Source organism: Neopsephotus bourkii, unplaced genomic scaffold (genome assembly GCF_033783945.1).
Source record: "Neopsephotus bourkii isolate Nb327-2 ecotype Australia unplaced genomic scaffold, CSIRO-AGI_Nbou_v1 NB_1234, whole genome shotgun sequence".
NCBI classification, from domain to species: domain Eukaryota; kingdom Metazoa; phylum Chordata; class Aves; order Psittaciformes; family Psittacidae; genus Neopsephotus; species Neopsephotus bourkii.
Window position 1 is genome coordinate 917,867 of NW_026901719.1, and position 22,591 is coordinate 940,457.

Here is a 22,591-nt window from a genome sequence, read left to right on the forward strand (position 1 = left end):
CTGAGTAACAGTATCAGCGAGCAAATACCGCTCAACCGGGGAACAGGCACGCTGAAGCGAAAACCACCGCACTCCTCCAGCCGAGAACAGCCCTCCGCCGCCGCTGCGGAAGCTGAAGGGGGCTGCCCCTGTACCCCTGCCCTCCCACCGGCCCAGAAGCCGTGAGGACCGGCAAGCCAGGGGCAGCGCCAGGTCCCGTGCGGCCCCCCCTCTCCTCGCCACCGGACTGTCCCGGGGTGCATCCCGCGGGCCGGGGCTGGGACCGGAGCAGGAGCATGGTCTGTGACCACGGCGATTTTCGGCTTTACGGGTGTATGTGCCTCTGTCTGCATGCAGCTGAGCGTGCGTGTGCGCCGGGGGGAAAAGGGCTGGGGGGTGGAGGGAGGGGAAGGAAGCAAGGCGGGGAGGAGGGGGTTGGAGAGAGAGAGAAAAAGGCGGAAAGCGGCAAAATGGTTAGCGGGTGACATCACCACCATTTGCATAGGCGCGGGGATAAAACCGCCCCGCCAGCGAGCGCCCTTTATACCGGTGTGAGGAGCGGCGGCAGCAGCGAGTGGCGGGGCTGAGCATCACCGCGCGGCGACACCGGTGGGTCCCGCCGCCCCCCCCTTCCACCCTCCCCCTTCCCAACCCCCCCTTCCACCCCGTTACCCCCCCCCCACCGACCCCCCCCCCCCCGGACCCCCAGCGCGGCCAGGACGGTGCCCTGCCTGGTATCCCTGAAGGGGGGGACCCAGGGCAGGGCGTGGGGGCTATTGTTGGGGGGGGGGAGAGAAGAGCTATTATGGGGCGGCAGGAGTAGTCGGTAGCCGGGTTTTCTTGCCGTCGCTGAGCTTTATTTTGTAATTCATTGTGCCTTAAGGAGTTAAGCCCGCGGCCAGCTCCGGGCGCTGCCCCTCTATTGTACTCTGCAGCGCGCAAATACGGGGTGGTGCCGTCGGCGGCTGGCGGGCAGCTGCACCGCCTCGGATGGTGGATTAAATGCGTGCTCCTTAAAATTACTACTATTATTTTTAAGTATGCCGGGGAACGAGCGTGACCTTTTCGGCGTGCGTTGAGCTCTCGGCTCCCCGCTTTGGGCGCGGCACCGGGGGGACCGGGGAGGGGGGGGCAGCGGGGAGCCCTCGCCGGGGGTAACGGGCTGTTCCCCCCCCGTGTACGCAGAGTCACCTGCCAACATGTCCGACAAACCAGACATGGCCGAGATCGAGAAATTTGACAAGTCCAAATTGAAGAAGACAGAGACGCAAGAGAAAAACCCGCTGCCTTCAAAAGAAAGTGAGTGCGGGCAGGCTGCGGGGTAGGGCAGGAAGGGAGGCTGGGAGGCGGGAGGAGACAAAGAGGGGAGGCAGGCGGGGGACCGGGGTGCGACGTGGGGGGAAGGTACATGGCTGTTAATATACAGACAGCGAAAGCCTGACCCCCCCGCCTAGTAGCGCTTAATTTACAATTATTTGTGCCTTAATTTGGTACATAGATACATACAGATATTTTTACAAACGATAGGAATTGTCATGTGAATGCATTTCGGGTTCTGGATCTTCATTTCCTTTTTCTTTTTTTTTTTCCTTTTTTTTTAGCAATTGAACAAGAGAAGCAAGCCGGGGAATCGTAATGAAATCTGCCCTTCCAAATTATGCACTGTACATTCCACAAGCATTGCCTTCTTATTTTACTTCTTTTAGCTGTTTAACTTTGTAAGATGCAAAGAGGTTGGATAAAGTTTAAAATGACTGTACTGCCCCTTTCACATCAAAAGAATAGAGAGAACTACTGACACTGAATGAAGGCGCTGCCTTTCCCTCTGCCTGTCTGGCTTTGGTCCTGGTGGCATGAAAGAGCTTGCATGTTGATGAAAGAAGAACTTGGGTGGGACTACAGTAAACTAGAGTAACACACGAATAAATGCAAAGCTGTACCAAGGTCCTGCGAGCTGTAAAATGCAGTTAATCGAGTGCCATTTTATTTTTTTTTTTTTGTTCAAATGATTTTAATTATTGGAATGCACAATTTTTTTAATATGCAAATAAAATGTTTTAAAACCTGGATGGTATCTATGTCCTCTATTTGGAGAACTGTATCAAAGGATATGAAGCATAAGAGCCAATACTGAGACACAGGATACTATAAAACCTTTGGAGATGACTCAAACCTCAATCACCAGTCTCATTTTTTCAGTACGTGCTCTCACCAGTAGATAAATCTGTGGTCCTCGAAGCTAGCTTTTAGACATATTTCCGTTAAACAGTGCATGCCTTATAATTTGTTACCATGTGAGTATATCACTTCAAATATTTATTCTCTAATGTTTCATATAGAGATGGATGAAGGCAAAAATTGGGCTACGTTTGTTGCTTTGCCCCGCCCATAGCGTAGTACTGTAGTAATAACCGTTCTGTGCTGTTGGAGATTCAACCTCGGTTGTATAAATCCGTAATTGGTTTAATTAATAATTAAATCTCATTCTGCTGATACAGTATTTAAAGGAAGATGTTACTCGATTTTTAAGACCAAGATTGACCATAAGCTTTTTAGTATCCTAAGGCTATTTTAGTGGTTGATATCCCATGCAAATAAGTACCATTTTACTAAAATGTTATGTTTTGAAAAGTTTTATAATCTCAACAGCTACTTGATACTAAGACTTTGCATCAGAGAGTAAAAAGCCATCGTTTCTTTACTAATTGAAAATTGGCCATTTGGGGGCAAAAATGTCATGGTAATTTACAAAATGAAGATGGTAATAAATCCTATGCGCAAATAGTAACACTACGCTGGTTTACAGTGGGTATTTAGGCCTGGGGCATATTTTGGTTATTTCTCCTCAAATGACTGTGTGTAAAGCCTGTGATCCAGGGAGATCAGTAGGAGCTGACGTTAGTATTTGTAGGTTTTGTCCATTACTCACTCCATTTTGAAGTAAATAACATTCTAGAAGAAAATGCTGTCAGCCTATAGGAGGGTGGTGAATATGTTTCTGCAGTGCCTTAGTTTTTATCTTCAGGGTTTGAGCCTGTGTTCATTTCAGCCAGTTGCTATAAAGTAAAATTAGTCCCTCTGGGGAAGCCTGGGTTTTGCTGAGGCTGCTGACTTGGCAGGGTCACGTAGATTGGGGGTTTTGTCCTACCGCCTTTCCCTAGCAGAGTCTGCTGCAACAAGCTCTGTCCTTGAGCTTGCACTAGTGAGGGCGGTGGGGTTCCTCTGCTTGGAGGTTTGTTGGAGGTCCATACTGCTGGAAGAGAGAGCCTCTGGGTACCACATGTTTGTGGGCACAGTCACCAGCCCCCCAGCAGTGGAAAACCTGCAGAATCCACTGTTTGATGAGACCTTATGGTTCAGGCCTGAGATGTTCTGGTGCAGTCCATGGGAAAATTTGGGAAGTCCTGATGGCATAAGGACCTCCACAGTAATTTAAGCTGATGAGTTCCGGAATAAAATGGACTATTTCTTGCGCTTGTAAATGTTTCAAGCTTTCGTTTTATTCCCCATATGTAATGGGAAAGACAGGAAAATTTTATCTGAGTTTCTGAAAAGTCAATTAATCAACTCCCAGCTACTGATCTTAATCAGGTAACACAGGATGTAGCATGACTAAATTCAGAAGCATACAGTCTGAACTGTACGTGCACAAATGAGTAGAAGCGAGCGCTGGTTTACGGTGGATTCATCTATGGGAAGAAAATCAAAACAAGGTATTTCTGAGAGAGGCAAAGCATGAGATGATACACATAGCTCAGTGTAAGTCAATGAACGTGCATGCTGTAGGTCAGCATGGTTCATCAAAACTGTAATAAAATATGAGGATTCTGACTGGAACTGCAAATCTGAAGTGATTGGAAGACCATGCTGGCCAAACACATACCACCATCTGTGGTGTGCCTGGTGGTCTCAGGCACATGGTGGGAGATGGTGAGGCTCAGATCTGTTTTCAAGAGGTACAGCAATAAGCTACTACTGCTACTGACAGGAGCTCTGTTTGTGGCATTAAGGACTGGATAAAATACTGACTTATCTGGAAAGTAAACCTTCCCAGTTAAATTCAGGAATTGCTGGAGCCTGTCAGCTCCTACTTTGCTCCTTGTTTGGTTGGTTGTATATGTTCAGAGAAATTGTGGCAGATCTTCATGTTTTGCATAGGCAATATTGAGGTGGTCACGTCTGACACCTACTTTACAGCAGTGCAATTAATGGCTTTAAACATGAAGGCTCAGATGGATCAGTTGTAATATTTGGGGCTGCCTCTGCTAGCTGTTGGCTGTGGCTAATAAGTGAGACCAGTCTCTTCTCCGTCAGTCTAGAAACTTTCAGCAGAGCAAGCTGACTAAAAAAAAAGGAAAAAAAAAAACCAAAAACAAAAACAAAAAAAAAACAACCCAAAGCACAGCGCAAAACCTGGTTTTTAAAAAGGGTCATCAGAAACAGGCACATATGGTTTTTGATCTCACACGCTGTGCAGCCACATTATCCCAGCCCTATGAGATGAAGGCTCTATGGTGATGTCTGGTGTGCTGCCTCCCCGCCCCCAGCAGAGAGGCAGCTCCACTGGGGCTACATGGTGAGTAGCTCTGCCCTCTAGTACTGAGCAAAATTCTTCCTTTCTCAGTATATAATAAAAGATTTTCTCTCATGCACCTCCCCAGATATCGTTAACTATGTATACATTGGACGGAAAGCATATGTGAAACAATACCCAAAATAGATCTTTGTGGTATTAAAATTAATTACAGCGATGTGGAGACATTAATGCAAGCATTTTGTTCTTCTAGGCTATTTTTGTGCAATGCTGAATGTGTGATAAAACACCACTTCCCCTAGTAACCCTTTACTTCCCTAGAAACAGTGTAGAAATGAGCAGTTCCTATTGTGTATTGTAATCATATATGGCTGCCACGTACAGCTGCTGCACAACACAGTTTTATTAATAGGGAACCGTGGGCTAATCTAAGCATAATATAAAATACAATGAGCAGATAATGCAGTGTTCAGTGCAATAATTCCGTGGGGCTGATACTAAAAGGGGTGTGAAGAAATAAAGAATGCAGCTCATGCTTATTCGTCGATATATAGTAGGATGACTGTGCAAAGCAACCTATGGCAGTCTTGGCAGAGCTGTCTTCCCTGAGATCATCTGATGTGCCAGCTTTGTGCATTTTCAATTCAACAGGCAAGGCAGCCAAATTGTAAATAAAATGCGCTATTTTGTTCATTTGGAGAAAGGAAATTCCAGACAACATTCATCCAGTATTTGTACACTGTCTGGCAGATTAATCTGCTATTGTCCCTGTGAATTGATGATTTTTTAAAAAAGCTTTGCTCTTTACCATACACCTGTTCCAAAATCCTGTGACTTATGACAAGAACGAGCCCTTTTCCCCCTGTTTTCAGCTGAAGTTAATGACCTGAATTCCAGTATTGTTTTTACCAGGTTTTGAAAATGTCAGACCTTTCCCTGACTTTCTCCCTGCTTTGGAAAAAAAACCCCAACCCTCAAACATGGTGGGTTCTGAGAAATGTTTGATTTTGCCTCTGGGTTAGTGAGCCTTCAGCATATTGGGAGCACAGCAAAGATAATTTTTTCCTCTTGTTTCTGCAATCATGAGGACTACAACTTTCCCTTTTAACTTCTAATCAAAAGCTGGGGTTCTCAGGAGATTTTTCAGTCTCCTGGAGCTTGGGCTTTATGAAAACTGCCAGGCATGATGAGTTTCATACAACATAGTGAAAATTGGCAATTGGGAGATTCTCCAACCACTGCTCCCTAGCACTAAGAGAGCACTGATGGCAAATCAGAGTCCAATCTATAGCATCAGTTTCAGGCCCTGATATGCAAAGAATAGCAGAATGAGACTGTAAAGAGTAAATGTCTCTCTTTATTCAGAATTCCTATGCACTCTGATTTTTTGATGGCTCTGGATTTGTATTTTACCTAACATAGATTTTTCTTTCAGCAATATTTTGCAAATGAGTCAGGGGATTTGCTGTAATTTATATATATTTCTAGCATTTGAATAGTCCCCAAATGTTTCCAAAAGGTCCAATTAAAACATTGTCTTGAAAAAAAGAAGTTCATCATTCCACTGGCCAAAGGCTTCTTGGTGATGAAGAAACTTTTCCCCACTATTGTTATTCTAATAATTTTATCCTTAGCATGTGGTCCAGGGCTTGAAATTTGGGCCTGGAAACAATCTTCTATGACTCTGCAGACATCACATATTCCATGAACAGACACTTGCAGTGACTTTTGTTTGCATAATGTGGATTAATATCGAGTACACTTACAAATTGACTAGAGATGTGTTTGAAAATGAAAAAAAAAACCAACAAAACAACCCATGCAAAAAAACCCCAAGCAACCTAACACAAACAAACAAACAAACAAAAAAAAAGAATGCATTTGCATGTTCTATATTTGCCATGAATAATTTAGTTATCCCTAGGATCTTCTAGTGGTATGAAGCTGCAGCAGAAACATTCAGGTATCTAAATTAAGACAGATGAACTAGGTGAAATCTATTTCTTTCTAGACAGGATGAAATTCAGGCTTTCAAATAGCTCAAATATCGCCCAATGTATTTTACAAATTTTCATTGATAGTAACTTTATGTTTTATTTCCTATAATGGTTCTTCCTTTCCATCTGACATAGAACTATATGTGATACGGTTTATATCACTCAGCTATAGCGTTTTAAAATGTTTTGAAATGGAGAATATTTCTTCAAACCATCACTTGCAGCTATTTTCTTTAAAGCCCTCTGCACAGCTAGATTCTGATGCAAGATCATTTTGGAGCTACATAATAATCTGAAAAAACACTGTCTGGGTTAATTTTTCATGCATCTTGGTTCACCTCACCTGCTCTATGTCATCTGGCCTGTGTAAGAAAATTAAGCCAACAGACGGATATCCTTCATCCTTCCCTCTAGACTGGGCACCGTTTGAAATACCGCTGACCCACTGAGCAGGAGGAATAGCAGTCAGTATTAATATGTCACAAGGTCTGATGTGGTATGTTATTTTCTGAAGGATGGAAATTTCAGCTTTTTGGCAAAGGGCTCATAAGACTTGCTTACCACTCTGAAGGGTCCTAATTTGGTTGGACAACACTACAGATGAAAACTTACTTTAGATCAAGCTTAGAGGCTTTTGCGGTCCTCTTTGAGACTCTGTATTTATAAACAAAATCAAGGTGTAAACCAAGTAGAAAAATAGAAACAAACCTTCTCTAAGTCATTTCAAGGATGACGTGTTATTTCATCACTTACAAAGGATCAGAAAATAAAAATTACAAATATAAATATACAAATACAAAATACAAAAATTCAGAAAATAAAAATAGGACACCAGTTTAGACCCTGGTGTCCAGTAAAGTTGGTCAAAGGTTCTGGTGTCCTCAACATAAAAAGCACATGGAACTGTTGGAACAAGTGCAGAGGAGGGCCACAAAGATGATAAGGGAACTGGAGCTCCTCCTGTATGAAGACAGGCTGAAAACATTGGGGCTGTTCAGCCTGGAGAACAGAAAGCTGCGTGGAGACCTCATAGCAGCCTTCCAGTATCTGAAGGGGGCCTATAGGGTTGCTGGGGAGGAACTCTTCATTGGGGACTGTAGTGATAGGAAAAGGAGTAACAGGTTAAAACCTAAACAGGGGAAGTTTAGATTGGATATAAGGAAGAAGTTCTTTACGGTAAGGGTGGTGAGGCACTGGAATTAGTTGCCCAGGGCATTTGTGAATGCTCCATCGCTGGCAGTGTTCAAGGCTGAGTTGGATAGGGCCTTGGGTGCCATGGTTTAGTGTGAGGTGTCCCTGCCCATGGCAGGGGGCTTGGAACTAGGTGATCTTAAGGTCCTTTCCAACCCTAACTATTCTATGATTCTATAAAGGAATACCTGCTTGGAATTTATCACTATTATTTTTTTAAGGTATTACAGTAGCATCTTGGTGCCTAACATGAAACTAGGGATATGAAGACGTGTGTAGTGAAAAAGTCTGTTCCTGCAGGAACAGAGCTGACTCCTGGGCACAGATTTTGAAAAATCAGAATTCTGAATGAGGACTGCCTACAGCAAGCACGGCTGAGTTGTACCAAGGCTGCAACAGACTATGGTCTGCCTTCAAAATGTGACCTTCTGGTCCCCCTTCTCACCAGATGACTGACGCTGCCAGACTTCCTCTATGCAGCTGTGCCTTTGCATGTATGCGATGCCCCAGTGATTCAGCATATCCTCACCATCTGATTTATTACTAAAACTTATGTTTAGTTTCTAGGGTTGACATAGGCAGCTGAGCCCCCACTGAAGAAAAGAAAGACCAGAGAGGAGTACCAAGAGAGAATTGCCCAAGGAAAGTTCATTCTTTGCAGTCTTTTTCTTAATGTGTGAGAACAACCAGCGGTGAGGAAAAGGAGGTCGTTTCACAGTCACATCCCCAGGCAGAAAAGTGGATGTGGCCCTGAACATCTAAGTTGTCAAGGCGGAAACATCTCTGTTGCCAAGCGGAAGGCATCTTCAGCATACTGAGCACCCTTCAGTGGGTTTATTTGCACCATTTTGGGTTCTTGTGATGAGGTCACCCACTGTGTCACCCAGTGGTATGCGCCACCGGCAGTGTCACCGGGTGTGCTCCTCGGGGCAGCCCCAGGACAGTCCATAGGGCAGCTGAGCCTTTTTTATTTCAACATTTCCACTCAGCTTTCCCACCACCTCAGTTATGAAATTTCAGCCATAGAGGTAAGCAGTGTAAAATGATTAAACCTTACCAGTACTATGCAGGAATAGAGACTAGCCAGAACCTTACCAGTCTAGGCTCAGTGATGGCTTTAGGGCTGCTTTGCATCCCAGGAATGGGGCAAACCAGCTCATAGGTAAATTCATTACTTAAAGAACCCAGTTACGAGATTAAGGACATTTCACAGAATATGAAGGCTTTTCTTGTTAGGGAGCCTGATGCCTAGGTCTTCATGAAATCTTGTCCTTAGATTAGGTCAAAGGCTAGAAGGTCCTGTGAGGAGTTATCACAGAGGGCATATTAAAATTACTTCCATGAGAAAGCAATGCTTTATACTATGAGCTTTATATACTATGAGCTTTATACAAATATTCCCATTCCCTAGCAGTAACAAAGCATTACAAGAAATGAAGTGTGTTGATGAAGGCATCCATTATTTTGGTCCCACCATATTGTTTCAGCAGGAATTAGGAATAAGAAATCTGCTAGCGGCTGAGCTATACTCTACCACTGACATGTTAGGAGAGGATAGATGGATCCCAGACAGTCTCGTCTCCATAGCTTGTGACTACAAAAGCAGATGATGCTTGCTTGGATCGTGCAGAGAACATCACTCCCAGGAAGAACTTCACGTTTCTCTAATCTCATTTTTTTTTTTTGAGCAACTTTAATTGCCACTCTGGGAGACACACAGAAATCTGCTGTCTGCTTTGCTCCTGGTGCTTGACTTGCCAGCACTAAGTGGAGGGGGGAAGGGGAAGCTCTGAAAATGAGTGGAGCTATAATAGGTGACACCACTTCTCAGCATGAAGAGTTAGTGCAATGCCAAGAGGAATACAGGTGAAAAACCTTTTAGGGAGAGATGCACCATTTTATAGGGGCCCATAGGCTGTACATACCCACATACTGCTGCTTCCCTGGTGCTCTGCTTGTTAAAGTCATCTCTGCTGCGTGTGGGAGGTGTGGGTTACACTGAGAAATGCCAGAGTAGCTCTCAAAGTCCTTACTGCATTTTAAAGGTTAAAACTAGGAACAGTTTGGCATTCTCTGAAAGGTCTTTAAATGGAACAGAGCTGTTTAATCACATGCACTGAGCACGAGCACTGTTCTCTTCTATATCCTTTTCATCTGGACCTTGTGAACTGATAGGCACAGAGTTCGTTTTCAGCACAGGCTGTGCTGTGGCTATCTATCTACAGCTTGTGCTCTCTGCAAACCAAAAACAAAACAGCACATAATGTTTTGAAACTGGGAATGGTTTGACAGAATTTTCATTTTGGTAGCCTGAAGGACTCCTAAATGCATATTTAGGGATTATGCTAACGGAGCAGCTGGATGCCCACAGCTTCCCATGAAATTTCCCTCTTTGCTGAAGTAAAGGCCTTATGAAACTCCAAGGTGCTGAGTTGGTGTGGTTTCAGTCAGTTTTCTAGATGTTTAGGTCACTTGCATGTCAGGCAATTTTTCATTTGAGCGCCTAATTAAGGGTAATAGCATAGTTTGAGTCCCTTGCAAGTCCCCCCAGTTTATATTAGCTTTCACGGGGCCTCTTAGGACTCTGTTGCAATAAACACTTCTCAGCAGGAATGGGAGTATCCCCCCTCTTTGCAGGACATATGAAGTGCAATTGCATATCTCAAGGTTTTCTCGCTGTCCTTTCACATACATATACTTATTTTTCACTGAATCCTGCTTCCTTTCCTAAATTTGTTCCCCTCCCTCTGGGTTAGCATCCCAATAATACCACTATCGCATGCCCAGGAATCGTGGTCTTTCTTCTCAGTCCTTGCTTGTTATACCCAAATTGTGGGTGTACCACCCCTGCCAGCAATTACTCCCTACTTCAGATTGTCTGACTCCATTTTACAGTCTAAGAGTCTGTCAGACTGCTTGGTGTCTCCAAATTGCTCACTCTCAGCAGGAAGCAGCTGCCAACTTTTTGACAGTGGGACTCCATCAAGTATCTTCTGCCTGGCATGCCTGTGCCTTTAAAATACCACCAGCAAAAGGTTCACTCTTTCCTTTTGCCTCTTTCTGGAATGACCAAAACGTGTCCCAGCAGCAGCGTGTCAGCAGACTGGAAGGGTTAGGTGCTGTGTAAGCTGCACATCAGGAAGAAATTACTCTTATCTAACCTTTATGCAGTCCTTCCCCTTGTTTGTCTCAGCTTCACAACAATAAGTTTTAGGGTTTTCTAGCGAGCTTGTTTATTTCTAGTGCTAACTCCCTAGACTCATCCTCTTTCACGCTGCTAGCCAGCAGTGGGAAGGTTAAAAATGCAGTCAGTTACCAGTGGCAACATACTAGTGTTGTAAATCCTGCCCACACATCTTCAAATCTACTGACATTTGAAACATCTAGGCCTTTTCTGTTCGCTATACCAGTGTAATTATGCTTCAATATATCTTTTTTTCATGCGTGTCATCCTCCAGGAGTGCTCAGACAAGTATATATGAGGGATATATATGGAAGGAGAAAGAAAGGAGGAGGCTGAAGTTACAGAGAAAGAAAGGAAGCCATTGCAAATCGTTCACTGGTGTTTAGAAAGAGCAATATCGGGTATAAATTGTTGCAATCTAACAGCAGGCTGTTGATCTCTTTAAATTATTTCACTATGCCTCCTGTGAGCTGCAGGTCAGGCTCTACCAGTAAAATCAATTACATTTTATATCAGTTCCGTATGCTTACCTTGCACAGCAGAGATGTGGAGGTGCTGTCCATCTTTATTGTCAGCAGTGCCATAAGCTAACAGACTGTATGTAGTGGGGCTGGCATATATGCTAAAGCAAACACATGTGAAATCTCCATGCAGAGTCCAGTGAGTCATAGACTCATACAATCACAGAATCATAGAATAGTTAGGGTTGGAAAGGACCTTAAGATCATCAAGTTCCAACCCCCCTGCCATGAGCAGGGACACCTCACACTAAACCATGTTTCCCAAGGCTCTGTCCAGCTCAGCCTTGAGCACCGCCAGTGATGGAGCATTCACAGCTTTCCTGGGCAACCCATTCCAGTGCCTCAACACCCTAACAGGAAAGAACTTCTTCCTTATATCCAATCTAAACTTCCCCTGTTTAAGTTTTAACCCGTTACCCCTTGTCCTGTCACTACAGTCCCTAATGAAGAGTCCCTCCCCAGCATCCCTATAGGCCCCCTTCAGATACTGGAAGGCTGCTATGAGGTCTCCACACAGTCTTCTCTTCTCCAGGCTGAACAGCCCCAACTTTCTCAGCCTGTCTTCATATGGGAGGTGCGCCAGCTCCCTTATCAACTTTGTGGCCCTCCTCTGCACTTGTTCCGACAGTTCCATGTCCTTTTTATGTTGAGGATACCAGAACTGCAGTCAATACTCCAAGTGATGTCTCAGGAGAGCAGAGGAGAGGGGCAGGATCACCTCCTTCGACCTGCTGGTCATGCTGCTTTTGATGCAGCCCAGGATACGATTGGCTTTCTGGGCTGCAAGCACACACTGAAGCCAGCTCATGTTCATTTTCTCATAGACCAACCCCCCCAAGTCCTTGTCCACAGGGCTGCTCTGAATCTTTTCTCTGCCCAGCCTGTAGCTGTGCCTGGGATTGATCCAACCCAGGTGTAGGAGCTTGCACTTGTCATGGTTAAACTTCATGAGGTCAGCATCAGCCCACCTCACAAGTGTGTCGAGTGGCCTTGCCTCTTCTTATTAGAGTCAGCAGGGATAGAAGACAGCTTTCTTGTTGGTCAGAATTTGACTGGATGCAAAAGTGGCCTGAATTAATGTGAGACCCTTTAGTTTATAACATGCACAAGGTGCAGTTTCCAAATGGAGTGTGCTTTTAAATGCCAAGATAATAGGTCTTGCACTGGCTGGTCTCGTTTTTTTCTGCCTGAGCAATGCCTTGCTCAGTGGACAAGACCACTGTTGTTTCTGCAAGACTTTGTGGGAGTCCACCCCAGTACAGGTGACAAAGTGGAACCAGAGATAATGGGAAGGGTGACCACGACTTCAGCTGGATACATCCTGGGAAGCAGCGAGCTCCAGTTACAGTCTTGCCTTTGGCAACTCAGTTCTGTGCAGCCCCCACGAAGGAGGGCAGGGGAAAAGTGCCATTTGCTCATTCCCACCTCTGGCAAGTCATCTAGAGCAGCAGATCATTTGTGTTACTTGGTGGCTTGTGTTACTTGCTCTGGCCCAGAGACTGTAAGGAGGGAACTATCTGGAGCACTGGTTCTTCTGGGATGGAGCATCTCATCTACCATCCTTCACACAAAGCTATATCCGAAGGAGCGTGCAGCATTAAAAGACAGATAGGAAACCGGAGAACCATGGTGTACTTAATGTCTGTTTCAAAATTCTCTTTTATTGATTTTTATGCAGAAGTAATGTAGCTTACATCAATGCTGTATTATGGGCATCTTAATCACACGTGTCTTCAGGCGTGGAATGTTTCTAAAATGTTATTGGTGGTAAAAAAAAAGGCCTGCTAGAAAGAACAAGCTAATAAAAGCTTATGATTATGAAGAAATCATTAACAGCTTACATCTTGCCCACTCCTGTGTGGAGGGCTATTTATGTACAGGAGTGCTCCAGGCTGAATAAAGGTGGCAGTAACTGGAGGAACTAATCACATGAGTAAATGCTACACTGATAAACAAAGATTTGACAGGATTAAGTCCCCAGTTCTTCTCTGCTGAGATAAATCAAATTATTATGTGATTAAGTCCTGTGCTTTGGTCTTTGCAAATGTGAATTATTTAGACCACCATGCTGTGTTTTAGCTGTATACACTGAATTCTTTCAATAGATTTAATGAAGTCTGAGAAATTATCCTTTGGTTTATGTCTTCATGCTAGTGGGTTCTTAGAGTTTGCTGCTTCTATAGAGGCAGGGTGTAGTTTTTCAACCTGGCAATTGACTGTCCAAAGCCTTCAGCTACTACTCTTGTTTTTGATGGTAGTGAGGCTATTATTACAAATTCTGCACAATCTGCCCAGAGTTTATCGCTTACATAGAAGGAACATATCACAGGCAGACAATCCTTCCTTATATGCAAAACAGTATTTCCAGTGAAGCACAGAAACATACTTGGGCCCTTATGAACATTCAAACATTACACTACTTGATAGATGAAAAAACATCTCCATTGTAATTTTGCCTTATCTGATTTATTAGAGTGTATACTGTGATGCTTAAGGCAATTGATATACACAGAAGATGAAAACTGGCTGTTAATTTGTATATATCATTCTTGGTACTATTTTAAGAATTACTATGTATTTGACCAAGCTGACAAATATTTTTGATGTTAAACTATGCGGCAGTTTTATCTCAACAGGCAAGGAAATGTTCATCTAGCTACTGCAGACATCTCTATTGACTTTAAAAGGGAACTTGTCTGTTGATTTTGTTCTTTCAAATTGCACAGAAGTTAGATCACCAAGCCAGCCTAAAATAGATGGTGCACATACCTTTATAACAAGAACCTGTTATTGCAGCCTTTCTTTTGTGGGTTATGTTTCAAGCATTCGACTAAACTAGCAGGGGGTGGATGGCTCCATGAATGGAGCTTGAAAGAACTGTGGAAATTTATATCCACCCCGAGTCTTGACACATCATTTACTGCCTGATTTTTACCAAGCTTAGTTAGGAAAAGTGCTGTCACAGATAGCCTTTTTCACAAGCATAAGGAAAGGAATGTTCCTTCTGTGGGAGTAATCGCCTCCCCCCAGATCACTATCCCTGTCTCTCACAGGTGAGGTGGCTGGTCCCTGATAAGGAGCAGTCCTTCCTTTCCTCATCTGTCAGCAACTGGCATCGCACTTCCCAAAGTAAGAAGGCAGCCTGAGGCTGCACTATCATTGCTTAGAGAAAAGTTTAATTTCTAGCTTAAGGTTTGTCTGGAGCTAGACAAAAGTTACAAAATCAACACTTAGACACATAAGGTGCCACCTTATATTTCCTCTAGGTCCTACTGTGCCTGTTCTTTGCTTTTCAAACATTCAATCATACATGCATTATCCCTTAAGGTAATGATGACTTTTGAAAAAATACCCCACACTTTCAACTCAGTCATTAGTTTAATTGACAAGAATATACATACTTTACCACCTTCAGAAAGCAGGCATGAATATGTAAGGATTAAATTAAGTTTTGAACAGGCAGTAGTTTTATTATTGTCATCTTTATAATACTTTTCTCAGTTGTGACCAGTGATTTTGTTTCACAGAGGAATTCACATCTTAGCAGCAAAATAATAGGACTGGAAAGGAATAACTTCCTTTTTACCATTTCATTTTACCTTTCTCTTTTATCACCTATCCTTTACTTTGTCCTCTGGTTAGTTTATCTTAACGGTAAACATTCAGTCATTTTAGAGCAGCAGTAGAGCTTGTACGATGCAAATGTACAGCTTTGTTTTGTTTTGGTTTGGTTTTGATTTATAATCTTGATATAATTTCAGCAGGTACCACTATTAGCTAGAATTTAGAATAAAATTAGAATAAAATTTGGGACAGGACAATGCCTTGTTGTTTTCTCTTGTGAAAACTGAAATGTATGGATGTTACTTGGTTGATTACAATCTACGACTTCAGGGTGAAAGCAATAAAAACTTAATCCACTTTAGGCAAACAGTATTAGTAAAAACATTATAAAATATGTATCTCATAAATCTTCCATCAAATAAACCAAATATCAAGGGTCGTTACTCTAACTAACTTCTTGCTGTTCTGATTTTCTCCCAGTAACTTGACATTAAAACGTGTTCATGGCTGATCTCCCTTGAAAAAAGATCCGATAGTCTTGTTTTTTTCTAGATCATGTGGAATTGTTTTAGTAAAGGTATTTCATATATGTCTGTGTGTTGGGTGAATGCTGCATTTAGGAGTACATGTACGTAAGCCTCACAGTTTGTTAAATTTAAAATTTCTAAGTATAAACCTTCATAGTTATGTGAAGCATTTATAGGGCAACATACACCCTTAGATACCCCATTTAGCATTTCCCCAGCAATACTGCCACTATGAATATGGTTTTTGTCTTTATTTGTCTTTCAGTTCTTGAGTTTATTTCCATATGTTTCCTGATTTACAGTGCTTCATGCGCTGCTTCTTTGTGTTGGTCTGTAAGCACAGTCCCTAGAGCTCCTGTGAAAGCAAGGGATCCCAGGGTATCCACAGAGGTGGATTAAGGGAGGAGAGACTAGTACATATGTCAGAATTAAAAAGTATGTTCAGATTGTTAACAATATCAACAACTGTATTTTAATTTTAATCACGTTGCCACTTCTCTTGTTTAGACTGCAAACTGCTGTGAGTGCCTGGACTATCTTTTCCATTATGTTTACATAGGCTCTCAGAAATCGGTTAACTTGCACAGATAGGGACAGATCGGCAAAAGTATCCAGTTCGTTTGGACACCTGCATGCATTGAAACCCTGGCTTTCAGTAGGAGTTCTAGTTGCTCTGCAAAATCTTCCTTACAGAACTGGGCATTTAAAAGTTGGGATCAGGACAAATTTGAAAAAGGAGACCCTATGGAGTCTACCAGCTGTTACAGGCTCTGTAGGTATTATGATGGCTTGGGAAATGAGCATCAACTCAGTTTGTCCAGTAGGTAAGTCCATATACGCTTTATTCATTGTGTACCCAGGTCAATTCGTTAGAGACTCAGCTCATTTCTATATGACAGGGCATCCTCGGATCCATTTCTCCGTCTCTTTGTTCACAGTTAACAAAACTCCCAGTTAATCTATGGCATCATTGTGTTACTTCTGACAAAAACTAGTCCTGTAGTCCCATTTTAGATGAGTTTTTACCTCAAACTTCCCTAATAGTTTTATTGTCATTAGCTGAACTTACGGATAGGTATCTCCAAAGTAGTTAGAAATTCATTCTGTTTGACTGGGTAGTTGTGTTGATAAGGCAGCCTTATCACACATTTTTATGAATCATTAGCCATCAGGCTTTCATAATACCTCAAGTTAGCATACTGGGAAGTATTTGTGCACAAACTTAATGAAGCAAAACAGGAAACGCAGCCAAGACCTTCAATCTGACAGACAAAAGTTCCTTAACAAGAACTTGTGCTTGGCATCTCAGAGCCAGTTTTCTACCTGGAATCCTGGCTAAAAAGGTACTTTAGAAAACGAAACACTCAAATCTGCTATGTGGGTCTTTGTGGCTCTGATGAAAAGGTTCAGAGCTGTGCAAATTGAAAAGTATTCAGAAGTCACTGCCTTCTTTCAAAAGTCTCCCCCTGCAGCAAGTATCCCCGGTGGAGCAGCAGCATGTAAGGAACACGCCAGTACCAGAACTGGAGCACATGCCAGCAGAAGCTGGTGTGATGCTAGAGGAAGACCAGCTACAGCTCTGGTCCCTGGGAGCAGCTTGGCAATCAAGTTTCACCCGTTCTGTGACACACTTTCACATTTAGTGACAAGTTAAGTTTAAGTAGTCCTGCCTTCTCCTCCCTCTCACTCCCAAGCCCTACTGAATTACGTTTGTTGTAGTGCCATTTCCTCTACTGAGCTGGCAGGGCTGTTGGTGTGGGCACAAAGTGACCCCAGCTGAGATGAAAAACTGCCACTCAAAACCATTTTCTTTTCTGGCAAGAGCATTTCCCTGCTCCAGCTCTCTGGGCAGTTGCATGAAGACATGTACCAGGGAGGGAAGCTGGGAGGAGGACTGGGACCCTCCAGCAGTAACTAAGGCTGGAAGCCCAGTGAAGGCAATGCACCTGCAGTGCTACTGCAGCTTTCCACATTAGTGGAATGGGAGTTTCCACTTTCCTCCTTATTTTGTTCTCTGAAAGTGCTAAACAGTCAGCTAGCACTCTGTCATTACTGTAATACTAAAGAATCTGGGGACTCTAATCCTTGATAAATAATTATGCTTATGTAAATGTACTTATAATAAGTGCCAGAAAAGAGAGTTGCTGCTACTTCAGCCCATGTTGTTCCTATATACTACCTGCTGGGTTCATTGTTAAATCTAATGTCCTTCTCTGAAATAGCTGAAAGAGAGGCTAAGTATGACAGATTTATTCCGAACCTCCCACCAAGATGCTAATTCCAGTTTCAGCAGCTATTTGTTCCCTTGGCTTTAGACTGTTTCTTCCTGGATTTGCCATGCCACTCCCTTCCCACGATGCAGGGCTCCATTCCACAGGGAAGAAGAGGCAGCAGCCTTCGGGAAGGAGTGTAGCTGAATCAACGACATCACAGTCGGGTGTGCTTTGCACCTTCTCTGGCCCGCTAAGCATGTAATTTGCACCCTCTGAGAAGCGGATTCTCCTTGACTCCTACTCCCACATACTCAGCAAGACTTGCTGACTTGTAATCTGTGGCTGCTTGAATGGGAACCACAGGACTCAGAATAGTCAGCTCCCTGCCAAGGGGCAAAATGAGAGGTGCCAGTTACAGAAGGTAGAAGTCAAAACTACACAACTCATGAGAAAATAGCAAGATGAGCCTGACATAAGGCAAGCAGATGGATGCAGTGCCCCTCGGTTTTCTCCAGCTACAAAAGCAACTTGTTTTTCTTGAGTCATGCCTACAATTATTTTCAGACCACCAGGACATCACTGATATAATGACTGTCTGTGGTACAACGGCTGGCAACTACTTGTGGCAGCAGCATGTAGCAGTGTGTTTAGCCCATTGGTTTTTTTATTTATAGATGTTTTCGCAGCTCAACATAAAATTTTCTTATTGTCTAGTAAGACAATACTACATGGCTGAGTGTCCAACTTGAGGTACATTAAAGGAGTCTGAACCTAGATAAGCACCAAAAAGCTTCTCTGTCAAAGATAACCATCTGAGAAGTCAGTTGGATACTCCAAATGCACATTTTTCCAGTACTTTTGTCCAGACACCTGGGCATATTTCATAGATTTTGCTGTTCATGACTGTGTACTTTGTAAACATTCACTTTTCTTGGTATGGTATTCAAGGAGTAAGCTGGTATAAAGCTCATCAATATTGATTATGCATTATTGTTGTGTACTGATTGTATTAGTATGTGTTGGCTGTGTGGTATTACTAGAAATGGGACCCTTCTATGCATTTTGAGATACACTATTGGAAGCGCTAAGGGTGAGATCCCAGCACTGAAGTTAGCTGAGGTCAGCTGTCTAATTCTTAGGTAGAATGGCGTGTGAGTACGGTTCTTAGACTCTCCATTCAGCCAACAGTGCGAAATATTTCCCTCTAAAGACCAGCCTGTTTTCCGACTGTTCGAGGCATGTATATAATTGCTTCACTCTCTCCAGTCCTCCTGTACTCACCTTTGCGTGGACTACTGCTTACATACCTACCACTCCATGAACTTTTCTGTCTTACAAGTGGCTCGTGACATTTCTCTGCCTCTGTGGTTTCTCATGAAGATGATTTTACTCTAGAACAAGCCATTATAAGATGCTGTGTACTCTTCTCTGAAGAAGAGGAGGCTCAGGGGGGACCTTATGCCTCTCTACAACTACCTGAAAGGAGGATGAAGCAAGGAATTGTCTGATCTCCCACGTAACAAGCAATAGGACAAGCCTCAAGCTGCACCAGGGGAAATTTGATTAGGTATTGGGAAAAATGTCTTCACTTAAAGTGTTGTCAGGCATTGAAACAGGCTGCCCAGGAATGTGGTGAAATCACCATCCCCAGAAGTATTCAAAAACCATGTAGATGAGGCCATCAGTGACATGGTTTAGTGGTGGACTTGGCAGTTCTCAGGTAACGGTTAGACTTGATGATCTTAAAGGTCTTTTCCAACCTAGATGATTCTATGATTCTATGGGAACTTTTATCATTTGCTGGAAATTACTTACCTGACAGATGACCAGGGAAAATTTCCATGTGCTGTTGAGATCTACAGAAAGTAGAAGACACTACAAGAGACTCTGGATTGATTTCCAGGGCACTTGGTCAGGATTAAAAAGCTCTATTTTCTGCTCTTTCCCTTGACACCAGCAGTCGTGACATATGGTCAGCATTTGACATGGCCACAGCTGAACAGCTCCTTATTTAGATCTCGACTGCATCTGCCTCCAGAGACACAGGTGGAATCTGAGCCATCTGTCTAATGCTAAATGCAGAGATAACCCAGGGATTGTCCCCTTATATGACTTTTTCTTTTATTTCCTTTAAATAAATAGAGTAACCATTCTCGATCTTCTTACAAATTTGAAAACAATGAAGGGTTGGAAACTGCAGCTGGGAAAATGTTTTGGGGGCTCCTGAGTACAATAAGGTCATTGACATGCTGGAACAAGTCCAGTGGAGAACAGCTAGGGACTGGAGCACATGATATAAGAGAAAAGACGGCGAGAACAGCTGGGTTTCCCCAGCCTGGAGCTAACCCAGCCTTAGTAGGATGTTATAGAGAAGATGGAGCCAGTCTTTCCAGCTACAAGTTGCAACTGGTTAGATATTAGAAAAATGCTTATGAGAATTAGGATAGTCAAACACTGGAAATGGAGAGGTTGGGGAACTTCTATTACTGGAGATCTTCAAAGCATCCTGTTTTAAGTGCAAGTGTGGCCCTGCTTTGAATGAGGTGTTGGAGCAAATAACCTGCATAGCTCTTTGCAAGTGAAACTGTTCTGTGATTCCATGATAATTTAGTGCATGGCATGAGGGCAGGAAACTGGCAGCTGCTAGTTATGCTACTTACCAGCATGAGAATGATAGCATGAGCACTGGTCAGCAGAAGCCATAACAACTTATACCATATGAACAACATGTCATGAACTATTTCCCTGCTCTTTTACCAGGTGTGTTACTACACCAGAGCTATCATACCAGATCACTGATGCAGTGCTCCTTATAATACGTGCTTGGCTACAGTTTGCACTCATTCCTTTTCTCCAAGCAGTGAGATGAGTATTGGCAATGTGGTGACTACTTGCATTATTTACACTGGGCAGGCAATACTCAGTCACATAACAACTTCAATTTTGTTGCTATCTTTTTATGTGTGACTGTACCCTCTTGCAGTGACTGTGGGTACATCAGCCTCAAAGATAACTGTGCAGTTCTTTAACTTTCAGCATTTAAGAGACTGTGAAAGTATTAAGGTGGATGCATGTGTTACCTGCATTTCAACATTCTCACCTGATACATTAGTATCATTTTTTTGTCTGTGCAGTCCCACAATGACCACCATTTAGCTGCAAGTGGCAGGGACATTCTTTTGACTGATGTTTGGAGTGGAGGAGATCCACCACAGATCTCAAATACCTGAGAAGCTAACAGTTCCTTCTCCTGCCTGAGGCCTCAAACCCAATTGCCTGTACCTGTATCAGTGAATGTCCTTAACCTCCATTCTGTCTTAAGATATCCTTGTCCCAGGATGCTGTGAGCTTGTAGAGTCACTTAACGTTTGACAAATGAGTCACGGGTAATTTAAGGGACCCTGGAGTGGTTTCTGCCAGTTTCATCAGGCACCCCAGTGAGCAACACCTTAAACACTCCCCCCTGCTTCAGCCAACTGGTTAAGAGTTTTTCTGCTGCACAGGAAACAAGCAGACAAGGAAGAAACACACCCCACTGGCTATATTTAATGACATTAGTCTGGCTGCACTTCCCTGGAAGCACTTCTGTTTCACCCTGTTTGTTGCTTGGGACTAGGAAGGTGGCTTCAGCCTGTGGCTATGCTGTGACGGTGATGATGTCTGACTGGGCAAACGTCTGTGTGAGCATGGTGGGGTCCACTGGTGCTGCTTTAAAGAGGACTCAGAGGCCACAGATAGGTGCTCAGTGGATGTCGCAGCTTCCAGCTGGCAGGGTTTTCCCTCCCATGGTCCCCTCAGTTTGCTTTGGTCCGCAAACCCATGGGCCTCTAGGTGGGGGAGACACCATGGCACTGTCCTGTGCAGGGCACTGCCATAGAGTCACCACCTGCCACACAGAGTGACCGTCAATCCACCAGGCAATAAGCTGAGTAATATTTGATACGATAAACTGAAGGCAAAAGCCAACACAAATAACACACAGCTGTACCTGCTGCTCCCAGATCTCCCTGCTCTCTAACTGACAGAAAGACTCCATGGGTGTGGTGGTAAGGAGCAGTCTTTGAGCCACCCCGTAGGTGATGGTGGGACTGGGTGGTGCAACCTCCAGCTCTGCAAAGTCTTTGCTTTTAACCTTTCATCCCTGAAAATGCTACTGCTCATCTTTTAGGTGCATATAGAATGCAAACAAAGGTTGATGGTTAACTTCAGTTGTCTTGTGCTCATGGTAGTAAATGCCAGTGATGTTTATCAGGGGTTTTGCTCTCAAGCATGGGGAGCACTGAAGTATGACAGGAAGTGAGGAGAAAATATGTGCAAAAACAGGAACAGGAGGGGAAACTGGGTGTGAATTTAAGAGACAGAGGTTGCACTGGATGAGGCTAAAGACCAGACAGCATCGGGGGGGAAGAGGTGAGGTAGCATGTGATGTCAGGTGAGATGCAGAGGGTAAATACAGGCAGTAGCTGGGCTGTCCTATCCCTTCCAGAGGCACATGTTTGCTTTCTAGCTACAGCTCAAGCAGGACTCTGGGGCTCTATACATTTGCATATGGCCTCTGAGAAGGACCACGAGATTTGCCCCGTGAATAAAGTTCAGACATGAAGTGATGATGTTCCTAAACCCACATTGAATCCCACAGAATGGGGTGAATCCAAGGGGTATCAATAAGCTCTAATTTTCCAGAAGCTCTTCATGTAAAAACTCAGTCAGACAACGCTAAAAGCTTTTCAGTGCAGAGAATGATGAATGCAATCCATTGTTGTTGCTGCTACTAATCTTACTACTAATAACTACTACTAATAATACTAGTAATAACTACTACTTACTACTAAACAGCTACTGTTGTTGCTGTTGCTAATCTTACTACTAATAAAGAATCAT

The 22,591-nt window shown here is 43.5% G+C and overlaps 1 protein-coding gene across 1 annotated transcript; it reads left to right on the plus strand.

Moving 5' to 3' along the window:
* The first annotated feature begins 465 nt into the window (after window positions 1–465).
* Window positions 466–2,046, plus strand: TMSB4X (thymosin beta 4 X-linked). Its single transcript, XM_061364460.1, has 3 exons — window positions 466–588; window positions 1,165–1,278; window positions 1,581–2,046. The coding sequence occupies exons 2-3, from the start codon at window positions 1,179–1,181 to the stop codon at window positions 1,613–1,615; spliced, it is 135 nt and encodes a 44-aa protein (XP_061220444.1). The 5' UTR covers window positions 466–588; window positions 1,165–1,178; the 3' UTR covers window positions 1,616–2,046.
* Window positions 2,047–22,591: the final 20,545 nt, after the last annotated feature.